The 19,123-nt window shown below is 42.1% G+C and overlaps 2 protein-coding genes and 1 pseudogene across 2 annotated transcripts in view; 1 reads left to right on the forward strand and 2 right to left on the reverse strand.

Annotated features, from left to right (window-relative positions):
* LOC109464302 overlaps positions 1-19,123 on the reverse strand; it is a 69,036-nt gene that overhangs the window by 6,778 nt on the left and 43,135 nt on the right. Inside the window, exon 13 of the mRNA XM_019761255.1 lies at positions 10-507. Coding sequence (XP_019616814.1) covers positions 10-507 — 498 coding nt within the window. The remainder of the gene's footprint in view (positions 1-9; positions 508-19,123) is intronic.
* LOC109464317 (cytochrome P450 2U1-like) lies at positions 6,734-15,685 on the forward strand. Its single transcript, XM_019761270.1, has 7 exons — positions 6,734-7,121; positions 12,076-12,218; positions 12,379-12,589; positions 13,965-14,248; positions 14,864-15,052; positions 15,264-15,399; positions 15,507-15,685. The coding sequence occupies exons 1-7, from the start codon at positions 6,734-6,736 to the stop codon at positions 15,683-15,685; spliced, it is 1,530 nt and encodes a 509-aa protein (XP_019616829.1).
* Positions 17,675-19,123, reverse strand: part of LOC109464322 — a 6,494-nt pseudogene continuing 5,045 nt past the window's right edge.

The raw sequence follows: 19,123 nt of genomic DNA on the forward strand, positions 1-19,123 counted from the left end.
TTACGTTACCCCCTCCCCCCCCCCGGTCTAGGTAGGGATAACTAATGGTGGCAAAAACTAGATAGAAGGGTTTCAGGCAGGAAATAGTTATGATACAATAAGTACCTGGAGCAGCCTGGCATATGAAGCGATACGGATCGTGGCATTCAAAGTCGTTCCACTTGTCTGTGTATGCTTTAGGGGATGTGGCGTAAAGGACGCAATCTTGGCCCAAACGACTGTCCGGTTCTCCCGGACCCCATGAGCTGTACGGCCCAAGTGCAGAACCGTCCACCCACTCAAACTTTCCCTCTTCACGCTGATCATGCAGGCCGAACCAGAAGTGCCTTTTGGCCCTCACAGACCTGTACAGGGAGATGAGGAAGGCGTTGGTCTCGGCGTCTCGGGGCATGGCAAGGGTGCCGCCGTCTGCACGACAGGCTGCGGTCGCGTTGCTGAAGGTCTTGCGTGTGTCGAAGGCCTTGTGGCAGGTCCCACGCCACATTGTGTAACCTTCGGGACAAGATACTGAAAAACAAGTTTTGTATCAGCAACAGGCAAGGATAGGTCATGTTGAAAATCATGACATACACCCAATATACCCTTTATCAGCAATTAATATACTCTCAGGGCTGTATTCAATACCAAATATCCTATATGACACAGTTAAACGCTGTATTTTATAAAAGCAACCCCCTCCCACACGCGGTGTAATGGTATCACATATAACATGCTTGTAAACTAGTGATGTTAGCAGCTGTTGGCAAATTGAACATGATAAAGATCAAACATAACAGATTAAAACGCAAATTCATAATTACGTAAAATCTTCTCAATCACGTGAAGACGCTGTTGCAAAGTGGCCATTCCGTTTCGCTCGTTGTCCAGATCGCGTTTTAAGTCGTCAACAGTGGTGGACATGTCGTCTTGGTTGCGCTTCAAGGCATCAACAGTGGTGGACATACCGTCTTGGTCGCGCTTCAAGGCGTCGACAGTGGTAACCAGTTGGTGCTTGTTGTCTTGATCGCATTTTAAGGCGTCAACAATGATAGCCAGTTGACGCAAGTCGCGTTTCACAGTTTTAGACAATTGCGATATTTCCTACAAACGAATTTTTGCACGTCAGAATACCGGACTGAAGAAGCCAACTTACAAAAAACTGAAAGAAAAGTACAAATGTATTTCTTTACCCTCCTGAAAACAGAAAGAAAATAAGAAAACAGCTGATCACCCAGATTTGCGGTAGTAGAATGTTACCTGTTTGTTGCTGAACGTCAGAGGGGCGAGTCCCACGGCGCACAAGCTCAGTAGCACGGCGATGCCGGCGGCCAGCCAGCTGCAGTGGGCGCGGAGGAAGCTACAGACACCACGGCGGCCGCTCGCCCCACCTGGTAGGAAAAAACATACTTCGCTCGGGTTATTGTTAACGTCCAAATTTGCGCATAGTGATGCTCAGTTTGAACACAAATAAACAAGTCACGAGTATGAAATACCCAAAATTTACCAGTAGGGAAAATAGTGCAAATCAGTTCCGCATTTGCATAATTGATGCCTGTTAATGTTCCACCTGCAACAAATTGTCATCCAAAACTAGGAAGCATAGAACAGAATCTAACACAGTTTGGCCATAAAAATTGGAAAAGTTTTTAATAGGTGACTTTTCCGAAACAAACACCCAGCAAAGTAATAGTCTATATGGTCTTGCAAAAACAACACAATAAACAATAGGTGGACGAAGGGGTGGTGGTGGGTGAAAGGAGAACCAAAACAAGCGTCTGGCACCCGTGTGCCGTCAAGGCGAATGGATTACCACGTGTCTGTGTCAAAGGTAGCGGGCCGAAACAAATGAAGCAAGGTTTTGGACAATTAATGAAAATTACCAGTATTCAAATTTTCTTACATTACTGTACATGTGCTTAACTATAAAAAGTAATGATACGAAATTATTTCCTTATTAATTATGCAAATTTAATACGTTTTACCTGATATGGTGGCCTGCGTGTCGTCGGGTGTGTTTTCGATGTTGTTCGCACGTGCCTGGTAATTAGACTGGGGCTGGTCCATGGGTGGGTCGACTGGGCGAAACAAAGATGTAATGAATTATTAGTCAATTTATTGAAATGAAAAAAAAAAACATGATGCAAGAATAGAGAAAAAACTGAAAACATTTTACCTGGTAATGGAGAACGTTCTCGGCGCCAGGTGTGTTTTCATCTCCGTTCGCACGTGACGGGTTATCAGTCTGGGGCTGGTCCATGGGTGGGTCGTCTGGAAGAAAAAAAAAAGTTTTTGGTACATTACTGTGAAAATATCTTAACAAATATCGTTTTCAACAATAACCTGCCCAAGTATGCGAAATGTATCACAGGTCAATCACGGTAACTTCTTAAAAAAATCACTCAGCTTTAGTGAGGTCGCAATCACCAAGCAATAACAAAAACGGGATACAAGAAATGGAAGAAACTTAAAACGTTTTACCTGGTATGGTGGCGTACGTGACTTCGGGTGTGTTTTCAGCGTCGTTCGCACGTGCCTGGTTATCAGTCTTGGGTTGGTCCATGGGTGGGTCTGCTGAGCGGAAAAAAACAAAGTAATAAAGTCATTTGTGAAAAATATTGGGCCTTGAACATACAAAACGAACAAGATAGGGACTATAAACGATTTACCTGAGCTAAAGGCGTACATAAGGTTGAACATTTTCGAAGCGGCGTTCGCAAGTGATTGCAAATATGACAGAGGCTGCCGCATACGTGTGGCGCCTAAAGAATAAAAAGAAAACAAAATAAATTTAAGTGCAACCATCCGTAGATAATTTGAGGCGTTAAATAGAAGGTAGAAAAATGAAATAAAGACTGTAATCAATTTACCTGCATTGGAGGCGTACATAGGGTTCGGTATTTTGGCAGCGTTGTCCCCACGTGATCGCTTTGACTGAGGCTGCAGCATGGGTGTGGTGCCTGGGACAAGTGAAGAAAGTTCATCTGCGGAAAATCAACACTAGTAAAAATTTGATAAGGAAATGATAACCTCTGAAGACGATTTACCTGCATTGGAGGCGTACATAGGGTTCAGCATTGCTGCAGCGGCGTCAGCACTTGGTCGCCAACAAGGCTCAGGCTGCCGCATGGGTGTGGCACCTGAGAGAAATAAAGAAACAAATTCGTAAAGGAAGATAGGGTGTTTGTCTTCGCCTAAAGGTGAAGTAATTGCCTTTGTCTTGACGACTATAAAATCGCCTTGTTATATATAGTGTTGGATACTAGGCCGCACAACTCTTGAAGGCATGATTCAGTGATTTTTGGTAGGCAGGTTTCCGTTGGAAATAAAAGAAATATAATATAGGAGGAAAAAAAATAAAATCCTTACCGAAGGACAATCAGCAGATATCATCACAATCCATCCAGGCCTTCTTAAGTTATAGACCACAAATACACACGCACATACATCCACGATAATACCCTCATTTTTCGGGCACGTAAGAAAAAAGATAGACTTCCAACCTAATAATAATGACTATATTTTTGCAGAGCTGATATCAGAAGCTGAAAAAATCCATCGCACCAAATGCCTACCGGGAACGTTCGCGTATCCTGCTGATGGATTTTACATGCGGGGCGTACAGCAAAGATTAAAGGGATTCTTGTTGTCATTGAATATACGCTCACAGCAAAGTATGCAATAGTCAGTTAGTTAGTGATCATATACTCTTTCTACATAAATTCTTTTTTCCTGATTCTATTAAATATTCACTGTAAAAGGCCAGTTCTTTACCTGCAGACGTTGCGTGACGTTCCAACCCATCGACGTCTTCGTACGTGTGTGAAGACGTGTCCTGGTCTTCCCGCTGCTTGTCATGATCAGACGCGCCGTTGCCGTGGCGGACACGCCCGCGTGAACCACTCTGCTGGACGGGATGGGGTTGGGACGACAGCCCGTTGGTTTGGCGGCTGTTGGGACCGGAGACAGGCGGCCGGACAGCCTTTCCCTGCCTTTTCATTTCGACCGTAATGTGCACACTGTATTGTTGCGCAGTGTATAACTGTAAAACAAAATTAATGAATATAGCAAATAAAACCTTCATTGGTCTGACTAAGTATGGTTACCTTCACCCTTATTTGGAAGAATGACGTGGTATGAGGTGATGCAATAGCATTTTGTTTTTCTGCAAGAGCCAGACTTATTTTCGTGGAAAAAGAAGTAATCTGGGAAACATCAAACAAATCTATTCACTCGTGGAGAGAACTCTCAATGTAATCACGTGGTTTTTACAAAATGTGCGCATGCTCCAACTCTGCAGTATACACATTCAGTAAAGACGCCCAAGACCCCCCTCCCACGTCTTTGGTTCTCGACAAAATATCTATTTTGTATTCGATATATCTGGTGCTATTTATCGTTATTTGATTGTATTTATTTTGTGTTTGCCCGTTATGACATACATGGTATATGTGGTAGCTGCCTAGTGCCAGCATTTGTATTGTCTTGGTGCAATTTCAATAAAGACAAGGAGAAGGAAGATAAGAAAAAAGACAAAATACTAAAACTGGCTAGATGAGGTGAATACGTGACGATTTTCTTCATAAGGTGACAGACAGGAAGGTGACAGACTCGGTTGTGTAGCAAGAGTCTCTTCACTCAGTGTCTTAGCAACCTGACGAAGCCATTCACGAAATTTCCTTAATAATGTCTCAAAAATCATACGCGGCACCACACGTACAAAATTGGTAAATGATAGTTGACCACTATATCATAATGAAATAAAACATATACTGTGAATAGTTTTATTAGGTTGGTAAGTCACTGAGTAAAGGGACTCTTGTTACACAACCAAGTCTTCTATTCAGCCGACGTTTTGGTGACCGTCTGTCACCTTCCTCAGGGCAATTATGACTGGTTCACATTGCACAGCAGCACAGGTGTCCCTGCTATAGACCGCATTGTAGATACATTTCCCTGTAATTAAGCACATTGTGTAGACGTGTTGATATTGTACATTTGGGAAAGCATCTATAGCAGCGACACCTGTGCTGCAGTGCAATGTGAACCACTCAAAATTGCCCCGAAGAAGGTGACAGGCGGTCACCGAAACGTCGGCTTAATAAAAGACTTCGGTGTGTAAAACTCCATTTACTGTCAGATAAGAATTTTTGAGAACTCTATTTTTACAACATTCTATTCCAGTTTCAACGTCAAAAAATGATGTTTGTATTTTCTAAAAGTAGCTTTTCTAGCAAAGACCAAAATCAGCTAAAATTTACCTTCACTACTAATGTATTTGGAACTCTATAGGAAAACCACCCCTAGACGACTTTCCAACAGAGGATGAAAATAGCTTAGCCATGTTATAAATATGGATGACAATAGAGTTCACAAAAAAAGGCCTTAAATTGGAGACGCGATGGTAAAAGGAAAAGAGGTAGACCTAAAACTACTCGGAGAAGAACTGCGTCGGGTGACCTGGCGTCTAAGGTTATTCTGGCGATCAGCAAGAAAGTTGACCGAGGACAGACCCATATGGAAGAAGTCGCGGCCCTTAATATGTCTTGTCGCAAGGGATGAGGAGGCTAAGTAAATTAATATCTTCATGGTGTTACGAGACCGACAAAATGCAGTAGATCCCCCCTAGCTTATTCTCGCATCAGTCTTTATTCTGTTCTTATGGAGACTTTCTTCCAGTCTCCAAAGATTCCTGATTAACATTTATAACATTACATACGATATTAAAAGTCGGCTTCCTCGGGTTTTAAAGGAAGGATTTTGCTTGCAGTCCACATAGAGTCTTACGCAGACCTGTACCACACAACGTTTGCACTCTTCGAGATGATGCTTGGCAGGTTAGTTTCACTAAGACGTATGTAATGATCATTTGATAACGAAACACATTTTATAACGCCTAAGCAGGTGGTTCCATGAAAGGCATTGTCTTGCAATGAATCCCTGTAGGTTATGGTTCTAGGTTCCTCGCCCAAGACATGTTGGATTCCAACCCTCTCACCGGGCCGATCTTCTTCTCTTCCTTCATGATCTGCATCTTCATCCTCCTGATGAACTTCCTCATGACCATCGTCTGTGACGCCATTTCCGCTGACGTTTACGTCACACATGACCAAGAGCTTGGAGAGTACATCTGGAGGAGCTTCCGGGCCATGTTAGGGTTTCACAGCACGCCGATGGCGTATGGATATATTTTTGTCATACCTGGGCCGCGATTACGTTCGATACGGGTGTTCCGGCCCGTGTGATAACTAGCGGTACGGCCCGGTTCTTAACGCGTACGGCCCGGGCTTCCAAATGTTCCATAGAACGATTCAAACGCGTTTCGCCCTAACCGCATGCACCGCTTTCGAAATTCGAATACAAAATTCGGACGTTGGAATTGATGTTTCTGCATTTGTTGGGTTTAGGGACACCTAGTTTTTAGCTGAAAGGCGTGTTTTATTGGGTGGGTATGACATGAATAAAATACAACACGGTGTATTCCTCATCACCCTCGGTCCCAGCCCTCCCAAACCATCCGACTCAGTTACTGGTCCTCCCCTGATGATCGGGGTAAAGACTTCACATTGAACTGCTGGTTTGTTTGAAGTTTTAGACTTTGATCACCCCGTGAAAGCCACGGGTTAGTGTTATTTAATTAGACTTACTTACTTAGACTTAGTTCCTCTCGTGCATAGCACATTGGGCAGCAAGCCTCCTCCACTATGCTCTGTCCTTGACGAGAGTCTTGGCATCCTTCCTTAATATAGTTTCTAAAATGGCTGTGGTATTCGACATCTGGATACCTGGGTCTGTGCAGGAGATACTGCAGATCTCCGGTCTGACTCTGCAGACGTGTCTTGTCTTCTGCACGGCCTTTCTCCTGGCTCGTTTCCTCCTAAAACGTCGACTAAACCTGCCTCCCTACCCGGCAGGACGTGTGCCTGTTCTCGGGCACCTCCTCGCGTTGGGCCGGAAGCCTCCTCTAAAGCTGACGGCGTGGAGGCGGCAGTACGGGGACGTCTTCACCGTCAGGATGGGGATGGAAGATGTGGTGGTTCTGAACGGCTACGCTGCCGTCAAGGACGCGCTCGTGGACAGGTCCGAGCTGTTCGCCTCGAGGGCGGAAAACTACATGTTTGATATAATTTTCGACTTTGGGAAGGGTAAGTTTGAAAATTACCTTTTCTAAATTTTTTAAAACCACAGATTCGAAATGTTTTTTTTTACGCACTTAACTGTTTGTATGCTTAGATAGTTTTAAAAAGGCGAAGGATTATGTTATTATATTAGTAAACCTCCACAATAACTATCTGTATGGGGGATAAGTTTCCAGGCTAGAGCGGGCAGGTCTCCAGCCTGGCTAAGGTTGACGTAACGGTGGGAGCCGTCACAACTGTGCCTGGCAGGGTACTATACATGGGGATAGTGGAGGGAAGTGGATATTTAAAACGTTTTTTTATTCATTTCCTTTAATTTGAGGGCTGCTTTTAGTCACCAGACAGTTAATCTGACTGTACACCACATGTAGTAAGGCTTCTTTTGGAGAGATATTGGCCCTCTGCGTTTCAAAGAGCTTTTACTTGGAAATTATTTCCATAACTCTCCCCAGATCCTGTTGCTCTTTCTCAGTTGATCAGTCAATGGGGCATTTGTTAAGACTCAGGCGTAAAAGACTTCAGTGGAAGATTAGGTCTTTAGTGAGCCGGAACTGGATCGAGATCATGTTCTTTTTGATCAGCCGTCAGCTCTAAAACTGATATGACTCCGGGAAATTGTGTAGACGTCTGGGCTTACTTAGCCTGTGTATACAAGCTCTCGGCTGGACGTTAATGACCCCCACCCCAAGAGCTTGTGGCAGAATAGCTGTAAGTCGGGCGGCCCGTTCCCTTTCCTGGAGTCACCAATAGGAAGCCAGTATTAGGAATTAATGTGGGAACCGACCGGGCCATCACGTGGTACGGCGCCAGGCAGCCGGAGAAGGGCGGAGTACCGGGCGGGGACGAAAAATTTGATCGACTGCGGGTGGGAATTTCTCAGAAAAATGGCTGCGACTAGCCCGAAACCGAGTTTCTGTGCATTCTGGAGTCAGTGTGTGTGGACTTTGGGAGTCCCTGGCCCCTAGAGCCGCTTCAGGAAAATGCGATAAAATTTTTCGTTAAACAGAGAAACGACGTGTTTGCGTGTCTTCCTACCGGCTATGAGAAGACCGAGATCGTGAAACAGTGCAGAGCAAACGAAAACGGCGGGTTGACGACATTCTTGTGCTTTGTTGACGATGTTGACTCCTTTACAATTATCGATACTTAATTGCTGGAATCTAAAATGTTACTGGGTTCTCCTAAGCGGGAGTTGTTTATTGTTTTGATCGGTAAAACGCAGGGTAAAATACGCTAGACATTAATTACTTTGTGGGTAAAAGAAAACTCACGCCGAGGGCGAGGTCCACACTTCCGGGTTCAGCGACGACAAAATGACGCAAAAAACGCTAAAAATCCGCAATAATTTCCCGACTGATTCTTGAAACTATGCATTTCTTCACTAGAATATCGATGTGTGGTTGTGGAAAATAGCATTTTAGCGCTTATATCGAAGAAAGAAAAGTTGTTTACACGCGCGTCGGCTCGGTCAATCTTCAATACCGCCGGCGCTGCCGGAAGCGGACGCTACAACTAATCAGAGATGCGAAATGTGGACATAGCCGAGTGAAAATCGTGACGTAAATACAAATCCGTGGATGAGATTCTTTTCTCTCGGTGTGACTCCCATTTCCCACGAGGAAGTTCCAGAAACTTTGGGAAATAGAAACAGATTCGACTCGCGAGCGGGTGGCCGCGCCTTCCTCGGCCAAACTTCAATTTTGGGACATGAAAGGCGCGCCGACGTCCATCACTGGTTAGCGACCGACAGGCCCATAGCAACCATCTCTGTTGGGTGCCGCACCGTCTGAGGGCCGTTCGTGACGTTTGCATCTCATTAACCATATATGGCAGACCAGGGCCGTCGACACACCGCCAGCTTTACGCGTGCTTGACATCAAGCTTTTGGGGGGCGGCAACCTAGGGCGGCGGCCGCCAGGAGCGCGATTTAGTCAGGCTAGGGCTTACTCAACTGTCTTTTCTAGCCTTTTGGACGTGCAGCATTTCGCTACTAGGTTTATAAATGTGAAAAGTATGTGAATTTGCCATAAAATGCTGATAAATGTGACAAAATGTGAAAACATTGCGGTTCAACAGCATCAAATTTTATCACATAAGTAGACAGGAAATCACATAGAATAACATTCCTGGAGCGCGACACCTTTATGTGCAAGAATTTTAGAATTTTGCGTCACTTTTTTTTCACATTTTCCGTGAATGGCCAAGAAAACTCACTTTTTAAAATGTGAAAAATGTAATGGGCTCATTTGTGAAAAAACGTGTGACCGCCAGTATGTTTTCTCTCCGCCAATGTCTATGTGCTTAAAACCGACCTCACGTGCTTAAAAATCTAATATAAGTTCAAAGTCAATCTTCAGTACGTGATCTCCTGTTAAAACCAACTCTATTACTGACCCCTTGACCTTGATGACCGGGCACCAGACGGCTGGTTGTTTAAACTTTTAGACTTTAATCATCCCGTCAAAGTCATGCGTTAATGTTTCATTATTGACTTTTTAAAACATGTACGGGTGTCAATACGAAACAGTTACTCATTACCTATTACACTGCCCTTTACATAACTTCTACCGTTCAGAACTCCTCAGCAAACTTTCTGGGATCTTAGGACAGTCTGTTAACTTACATACTCTTTCAGATAGAGCGAGACAACATTTACTTTTGAACGGTTCCCCGGTTTATTCTTTTCAACCGCCCAAAATTACATTTTAGCAACAAAACGTTTTTAATTCTATTTGTGTCCTTTACATCTTTTGGGTGGGGAATGTGGACTCTCGCTTCATTTAATGTGCATCAATTCGATTGTTTGTGCTGTTCTTTTACATGTATTCTTGGTTAGTGTTTTGCATTGTTTTATAGTATTAGTTTTATTCATTTAAGTGGCGGCGCTAACATAAGTTACCCAACTTGAGCCCGTCGTCACTTTGTCCTGTACCCTTATTTTGTTTGCTGTATGCTGAATAAAAAAAAAACATGTACGTGGCAGTCTCGTCCCGGTTCATCACTTGGGTAGACTTCCTTATCCAGACTGCTTCTTTAATCCAACGGATTCTTCTGTTGTCCTTTCTATCTATGACCCTGGCTCCCTCCCAGTCTATCACACAATTGTTTCTGGCAACATGGTCTGTGACTGCCGATTTCTTCTCTTCTTTTTGTGCTTGTTGTTTCTGGGAGTGTGTATATCTTACGGTTTCGCTGTTGTCTGCCTCTTTTCTGTGTTCTTCCAGTCTTTTGCCAAAGGTCCTGCCAGTTTCTCCAATATACACTTGATCACAGCTTTTGCACCTACTTTGGCGTTCAATAGCGGCGAGTTGAAGAACTCCAGTCAGAAGCTCTGAGGAAGGTGTCTGGTAGACATCGAAACGTAAGCAGTTGAGAACCTTACTGGTTGTGTAAGAAGAAAATTCTATACCCCAAGTATCTTCCAACCTGATGAAATTATTTACGGAACTATAACTATGTCTAAAACGATGTGTGAAGGGTATGATGAAATTGGTAAAGGCGTGGTAAGGATATAGATGTTGTTTTTATCATTGACTTTATTAAGGATGTGATAGTCTATGGCTGGATAACTTGGCCTGTCCAGGAGACTCTGACGGCTGACGGCTTGGTGGTCGTGCTGGGTTCCTTGGGTTCCGGTTGGTTGGGTTTCGTGGCGTTTTCCTGAAGAGTTAGTGTTGATGGCAGGGCAACATGTAACGGTTCAACTAGATGTTTTGCATACGCTGTGTTTTCCTAGCTCGTTTTGGCGCTGTCTCGTGTGGTCCGAGGTTCTTATGGTGCGCTCGAGACGCCATTTACCTGACACCTTCGTCATGTCTCAGGTGGATACCGTCACGACTGTATAATAAACGATCCTCCAAGAGAATTCTGTGCCTGATATAGATCACTGTATTGTCCTCTAGGCACAATTTTTAGCGATTAAAGCATATGAGACCACAAAAGGACTGTAGGAATAGCAGAAAGGCCACACCACAGTCCGTCCATTGATTGAACGAATTTTGATCGAACCTTACTTCCATCCCACCACATTGCATTAGAAAATGCATAAATATTGTATACGTAATAAGCCATTCAATGTGCTTATTGAGGCTGATTTTTTAGGGTAAGAATTAACAAAAAATATATTTTAACTTTCTTGTAAGCTGGAATATGGATTAAGATGCAGCAATGACTGCAAACATAGAGAGACAGACAAAGTAATTTAAGAGAAGTGTGAGAGAAAGAGAAATATATGTTTATTTAAATCTTTAAACTGGAGTTTTAAACAGACTTACTAAGATGATGCAACCAAGCTAGCGCACGATTCAGTCACCTTGTAATGTGTAATATGTAAACTTTACATCCACTCTACGTACTTAGAGGGTTTGATTTCGTCGGTCAAAGTCGAGTCGGCCCGTAAATGGCTCGTTTCTGTGTCGATTTTTCTCGCGATTTTCAACCTTTCTATTCATTTCTCAGCTCTAAAAGCGACTTGCGCTATCGATGATGAAGGCAGCATACGTTCAATCATTACATTGATACATTACAGTCGATCAAAACATTCATAAATAAGCACTCTAAAACACGTGAACCTTCATTTCAAACCTGAAGCCCTTACCCAAATTCTAATGCTGGATTTGAACACCAAAAATGTGAATTTAAAGATTGTCAATACTTTTATGCATAGATGGGATACTAGATCGATATATTTTTTTAATAGACATTAGAACTAGATAACTGTTATCTCTTCAGTGAAATTTGTAGACGTCTGGGCTCACTTTGTGGTCTTTCTGTAGCCTTTTGGACGTGCCGCCTCTCCTAGTTTAACTCGAGCCAAGTGTGCATTTTATACTATAAACATAAAATAATGCACGGAAATCTACATTGTTTTTGATTTTGATGTACGATAGTCATCATCAAATCTCATGCAGAGTGTACCTTACAGTATAGATGGGAATAGTGTTCCTTTTTTAATCTCCAGACATTGCTTCTGCACGATGGGGGACTGAGTTTAAACAGAGAAAGAGGTTTGCTCTCGCCGCCTTAAAGCACCTCGGCATGAAGGTTGGAACCGGCAGCATCCAGGAGAACATCCGAGAGGAAGCAAACTCTCTGCGCAAGAGGGTACAGTCAGTCTCAGTCTCTTTCTCTCTGTCCTTCCCTCTGTTTTTTGAACTGGAATTCAGAGAAATTAATAAAGCTTGTCTATAGTCGGTTTTGCGCTGTGTGGTGCTTTACATTCTTAATCAATCAATTGACAAAAATGTCTATGCCCAAACTTCAGATGACAGAATATGAGGAAAGGCCATTTGACGTATCAAACGATCTTTGCGTGGCTGTGGCAAACGTCAGCTGCTTCATGGTGTTCGGGAAGCGTTACGACTACGAGGATGAAGAGTTCCGCGAGCTCGCAGAGGCGGTAGTGGGCGTCATCGACGAACTTGGAGCGGGACAAATCATCAGCGTCTTCCCTTTGTTAAGGTTCATTCCTAAAAGTGAGTGAAATTCATTTACCTTGTAAAATAGAATGGAGACCCTACAGTAAGTCTTCTGCATTGGAACGTGTGAAAACAGGCGAAAATGATTAAATGTCTTACCCTTTAAAGTTTTCGGTCATGAATATCGATCAGCTTCAAATATATTTTGCGACAGTGATGTACAAACCATTGCTGGTTTTCTCAATGTGGATCAACTTTGATCTCTTGTTCCAGGGAAATTCTAAGCCACCAGCAGAATGAATGAAGTACCAAAGACGCAGCCAGTAACAAGGCCATGTGTAATTTTTTTTTTCAAAAACATTGTTTAAACCCTACACTATGCCATGCGCCATTAAGTTGCAAAATGTTCACCAAAATAGTTCTCACCCAAAAGGTTGTCAACTTGACAACCTTCTGAGTGAAGTCTTTTGGTAAACTTTTTTACATCTTACTGGTGAAAAGATCGTTTGAAAAATTATGATTTCGGTCACTCACTACGTCACCCCAACCGTTACGTCATTCGCAGACTTTTTTTTTTAAATACGGCCACCAGTTTGAAACGTAATCAAGGACCTTTGCTCATCACGAGTGCGTGTTAGGGGCAAAAGCCACTATTACTCGCAGGCCTAAAGATTAAGAAGATTGAGCTGCCGGTAAAGCTCCAAACTTTGGTCTGTTTTCCTGTTGTCTGATGCTGTTTGATGGTCATAGGCCAGAAATGTTTGTTTTGGTCAAACAGAAACACGATCTGCCAAAAGAAATACTAAATTGAAAATTTTTGTGGCGGGCTACCTCAAGGTCTAAACACCAAGTATAGGATTTTAAACAGCTTAATAATCATTAGATGTTAACAATATATTTTATATTTTCAATTTCCTTTATCGAAATAATAGTCTGTGCCACGAACTGTTTCAATAAGAAGCCGGCACGATGTTACTTTAGGTGCAAAGGCTGCCTTTACGTCTTCTCGATTTTAGCCTGGTTTTATTAAGATTTTATCTTAAGTTTCTTTATCTCTTGATATTTATCGTTCCCTCATGCTTGAGAAAGATTAAAGCAGAAATCGGGCCATGTATGTTCACAAATTTTGCTGGTCGCGGTCTATTTGGACAAGTTCGCTTAGATGCGGTCGTTTTTCTCCAGATTTCAAGCTTATATAGGCCATCGGCGTCGCTTGGGCAAGTTTAGCTAATATTGGTTGTCAAATCGGACAAAATGACAACATTTCGTTTTTGGTTATAGACTGTTTGATTGTTTGTTTGTTTGTTTATTTATTTATTCGACCAGAGAACATATCGCCCTTTTTGATGCTATTGTTTTGATACTACATTTTACAAGATACCTGAAGTTAAATGATCTAATAAAATGTCTCTTTGCATGCTCTTTTTCTCAGTAAACAGAACCTATAAGGAAGTGTTAAAACAAAACTCAAAGATATATCGACAGATATGGGAAGAGATAGCCCGACATCGCGAGACCCTGGATCGCGAGAATCCGCGAGACTTCCTCGACCTCTGTCTGCTGGAGCTGGAACTGCAGGAGAAGGTGGACGGTCTGACAGAGGAGAACGTCTTGTACATGACTCAGAACCTCTTCATAGCGGGTATGGACACTACCACCATCACCCTGCTCTGGAGTTTGCTCTTTATGACTGTGAACCCCGACATCCAACATAAGGTACTCACCGCCTATCTACCCCTGAAACGTGACTATCGCCATCTCGTTTATGCTTTCATGTATTTAGATATGTATCAATTTGCACTATCATTTTTTCTGACTGATTCTCATACATCCATCCTAATGATTCTGACCGACCTTTTTTTATTATAGTTGATTCTACTGATTCAGATGAACCATTGTACACTCTCTTTAATCCTACTGATTTTGATGCGCCATTGTGTACTCCTATTCATCCTACTGATTCTGATGCACCATTGTACACTCTCAATAACCCTACTGATTCTGATGAACCATTGTACACTCTTATTCAGCCTACTAATTCTGATTCACTCTTGGGCACTCTTATTCATCCTACTGAATCTGATGCACTCTAATTCATCCTACTGACTCTGATGCACCATTGTACACTCCCATTCATCCTAGTGATTAAGATGTATCCTCACCCACTCTTAATTATTCTGATACTTCTAATGCACCGTTAATGTTATGTATTTAACTGATCTTTCCTTGTTTTTCTGCCCTGAAATTACATGATATGCCCTAATATTTTGCTTTACTGGCTTCAAATTGTACTGGATGTCTTAAAGTAATTAGTTATGTATGCCCAAACAGGTGCAGCAGGAGCTTGATGCCGTTGTTGGTGAGGGTCTGCCCGCCCTGTCCCACCGTTCCCAGCTGCCCTACGTGAACGCCTGTCTGCTGGAGGTCATGAGGATCCGTCCTCTTCTTCCCTTCTCAAATCCCCACGCGACCACGCAAGACGTCAAGGTTATGGGGTTTGACATCCCTAAAGGCACTCAAGTAAGATGGCTTTCGTTAAGTTCTTTAAAAAAGGTATGTAGGGGATAGCTTCATACTAATAGTATACTTAAATCAATGTAAAGAATTGTTTTCCCTCGAGTTTCCTCTTCATTCCCTGTTATGTCGTTAAATGTGGTGAAGCCATCCGCTACATTTGCTCCAAAGCAAATGTTGGCCTTTCTAGATACCTCACGTTTCCTCATTGATCCAGGTCCTACCTAACCTGTACTCCCTCCACATGGACCCCGCCTACTGGCATGATCCGGGCCGGTTTGACCCCGGAAGGTTTCTGGACGTGGAAGGAAACGTCATCAACAAGCCTGACTCTTTTATGCCTTTTTCAGGAGGTAAATTATCAGGCTTTATTTCACGTTGATTATTAACCTTGAGCCACAACAATGATTACAAAGTCACTTTGTAGCTTGTCTTAATTCTTGTCATTCTTTATTCCCAGGCCGCCGTGTGTGTCTCGGTGAGCAGCTGGCCAGGATGGAGCTGTTCCTGTTCTTCTCGACCCTGCTGCAGTCCTTCACATTCAAGCCGCCAGAGGGCGCTCCTCCTCCAGCCACTGACGGCTATTTTACGATAGCGCTGAGGCCACATCCGTTTCAGTTCTGCGCGATACCACGTTAGTTACATGCATGAAAAGTAGATGTATAATTGCTATCTTTATGGAATGGGGGGGGGTATTAATAAGGGTTAATGCCCTGCCTCGAGGTACTAGGTGTATATGATAAGATGATCTCTGGTCAGTTGCGATAATTACCGAATGAACCATCGAGTGTCCGTAGCAAACGCAATGATTTATGAAGTGGCTATCGCATCTGACTAGTAATTATCTAACCATATACACCGAGGATAAGGTGGGGCATCAACGTTACTATATATCATGTGTTTCCCAATGTTTATTTGAGGCTAGCATGAGGTTTCATAGGGATGGGTTGTTATTATTATGGGTTCACCACAAAGTGGTGAAACCATATTGTTTTTGCTGATGTTTCTTCTTCTCCTCCTTCTTCTCCTGCCATTTCTTTAAATGGATTCAGCTTCTTCATTTTGGGGCCTAAGGACCTGAAATTTGGTATGGAGGTACAGTAGGCAAATACCCCCAGGCGTTTTTTTTATTTTTGTGATACAGGCTTTTAGAATGGTTTTATTTAAGTGTTTTGGCTGTGTAATAGCTAATGTATTACTGTGTAAGTGTGCAGTGTTTACCACATTTGGGCATGAGTCATCACAATGGCATGCAAGGCATCAACCAATAGGCATGCAGCTTTCCTCTATTCTCCTTGCTGATTGGCTGTTGGGATTTAACTGGCTTAACTTCATTTACACCTGCACAGAGCCATGCCATACTGACAGTATGTCTGTATTCAAGTGTTTTGGTAGGTATTTTAAGCTTTCCTGCTCCAGCATTGGAATGCGGGCTATGAACGCTTCTTTTTATCTTGAAAATCAACAGTTTGCATTATGCAATCCTAACCAATAATGTAGGGAATAGCTATCCAACTGTTGTAGTCTTAGTTGTATGTTACTTCATACTATAGTTATATCAATGTAAAGCATTGTTTTCCCTTGTGTTTCTCATTCTTTCCCTGCCATGTCGTAAAATGTGGTGAAGCCATCGCTGTATTTGCTCCAAAGCAAATGTCGGCCTTCCTAGTTAAATTTGGTATGTATGAAGGCCTCTGGTCCCTGTTACTTTAGTAGATTTCTTTCCCACAAGTTATGATTTTTTTTTTGTGGCGAACGATTTATTATGGAAGGAAAAAAGTGGTGTAGGTTTCACCTCCCTAAAAGCTTGTTCTGTCACTGCACGGTCGTTTGATTTTTTTCATAGAGTATAAATAAAGAAAAAAAATTGAATGAAATATCGGCATCCATCGGTAGCCATCACCTATCTGCCAAAAACCTATTTAAATTAATGATATCCATAAGCAAGAACACCAGTAATGACCAATTAAATATTTTCACAAATATCATCAACACATTCCAATGATGGAAGCCTAGTAGCCCAGTCTATTCACAGTTTATTATATAAGAATGAATGAAGACCTTTATTGTACATTTTGCCCCACTGGGCTAAAGACAGGTCACATATTGACAAAGTACATCAATGTTCATAAAAAATAAAATTGCTATAGTACACAAGTACTTTCAACTTCCTCTCGCTTTCTAGTAATCTTATTATATAGATCACATCATCTTACATGTGTAGTAATGTGGTAGTAATTAATACAAGAATGTTAAAGTACATGTAGGTTATAACATACCTTAATTATATTAATTTCTGCTTTCGATTTTTGCTAAATATCTTTATTTACGCTAATTAAATTTTCCATATGCTACCTATATCACACTTCTCAGTCAGGCTCTATATATAGATGCATAATGCAGGTAAATTTGAAAATTCTAATGCAGTTCCAAATTATAGTATTTAAACTTACATGTATTAAAATACACCTCCACATTCAATACAACAATAATTTTAATGATTCCCTGTCTATCTAATTTCTGTTCTAGTTTAAAGGCCGTTAGACTAATCTCAATACATGTTGTTAGACACGTTAATTAGTCTACAAACATACAATGTTTGTAAAATTATAGACTTAATACTGTGTCTAACGTCCGCAAAAGACTAGTTAGCACTTGTATGTTATCAAATCTGAGTAAGAGTCCCATCGAGTACAAAATTGGGTGTGCAAATCCCCATGCTGCAATGATCTAGAATCTTTGAAATGATCCCCACCTCCCATTCTCCAACCCAGCATTCTCCCCCGCCTGCCCCCCTACTGCCGAGAGAATGCCCAGCCTGACTGTTTACTCCAAACACCTCCCGTATCTTCACCTTCGCATCTTCGTCAACACATTTCATACCGAGACAATCCATGGCTTTTATGACCATCTCCTCCTTGTACTTACACAGCTCCTCGTACCTCAAGATAACATTGAAAAAATGGTTTTGATCTTGTTTTGTTAGCTCGTGAGCCTTTTGCATCAACTAGAGCCAAGCACATACCGAGAACCACACAATACCATGTGGGACAGTGATAGACGCAAAAACAGGTTTGTCCCGCAGGGGAGAGACAAGCAAATCGTTAAAATTGTTAATGTAAAAAGAATCTAGCTTGAGAGACGTTTGGAGCCAGTACTTCCAGTAACGACCTCCGGCCATCACATGGGCGTACGAGTCCACAGTCCCCAAAAGGTCCCGGTACAGAAATATGTTCTTAACCTTTGGCAAGGCCCTCTGGAGGAGATCTGCTACCGGCAAAATCTGGATGCAATTGGAAATTTATTTGTTAGTAAAGCTTTTTAGCAACCAAAATTTATACACTGACAGTTTACACTGGCAATGGTCAAAGAAACCTTTATCTACGTTCTTTACTACAATATTGGTAAAGAAAAATGTTGTTGATAATGATAATCAGTTTCAATTTACTAGCTTTGTATTTTTGGTCTTTTGGAGTGTCTTTTTTGTAATAGACATTGCTAAAATGCATGAATGGGTTGTGATAATATTAGGCGTATGGGTACGTCTTAGGTAGTAATTTACTGACCTGTCCCCGCATTTTGTAACAGATCGTTGTTTTAGAAGGGTCCTCCTGGAGTAGAGTGTAGTTGAAGAGAGTGTTTGTATGTTTGATGACGTCCAAAAGCATCTCCATTTCATCTTCAGGCATTTCCTTATTCGACAGGACGTACCGACCAAAGTTGGCGTACAAGTCAGACTCTGACAAAGTGTGCAATTTGCCGTTCGCTTCAAGAGCCTTAATCAGCAATGTTGAACCACACCGCACTGTAGGTAAGACAAAAATGAGGAAGAAAAACAGCGTTGAAGATAATCTAGCAAGTATGCAATCAAAAAGGGACAAATTGGAAAATATTCTAACGGTAAGGTACAGATAGAGATCCAAAGGAATGACATAGCTAAATCATGACCAATTGTAAGACCTAGGTTTACGTAATTCATTTTTGTTACATTTTAGAAAAGATGAAATCAGCCATTAGATTAAGCTCCCATTAGCTCTCCTTCAGTGTGAGAGCCGTATATATATATGTATATGTATA

The sequence above is a fragment of the Branchiostoma belcheri genome, unplaced genomic scaffold, assembly GCF_001625305.1.
Source record: "Branchiostoma belcheri isolate BF01 breed outbred unplaced genomic scaffold, Haploidv18h27 scaffold136, whole genome shotgun sequence".
Taxonomy (NCBI): domain Eukaryota; kingdom Metazoa; phylum Chordata; class Leptocardii; order Amphioxiformes; family Branchiostomatidae; genus Branchiostoma; species Branchiostoma belcheri.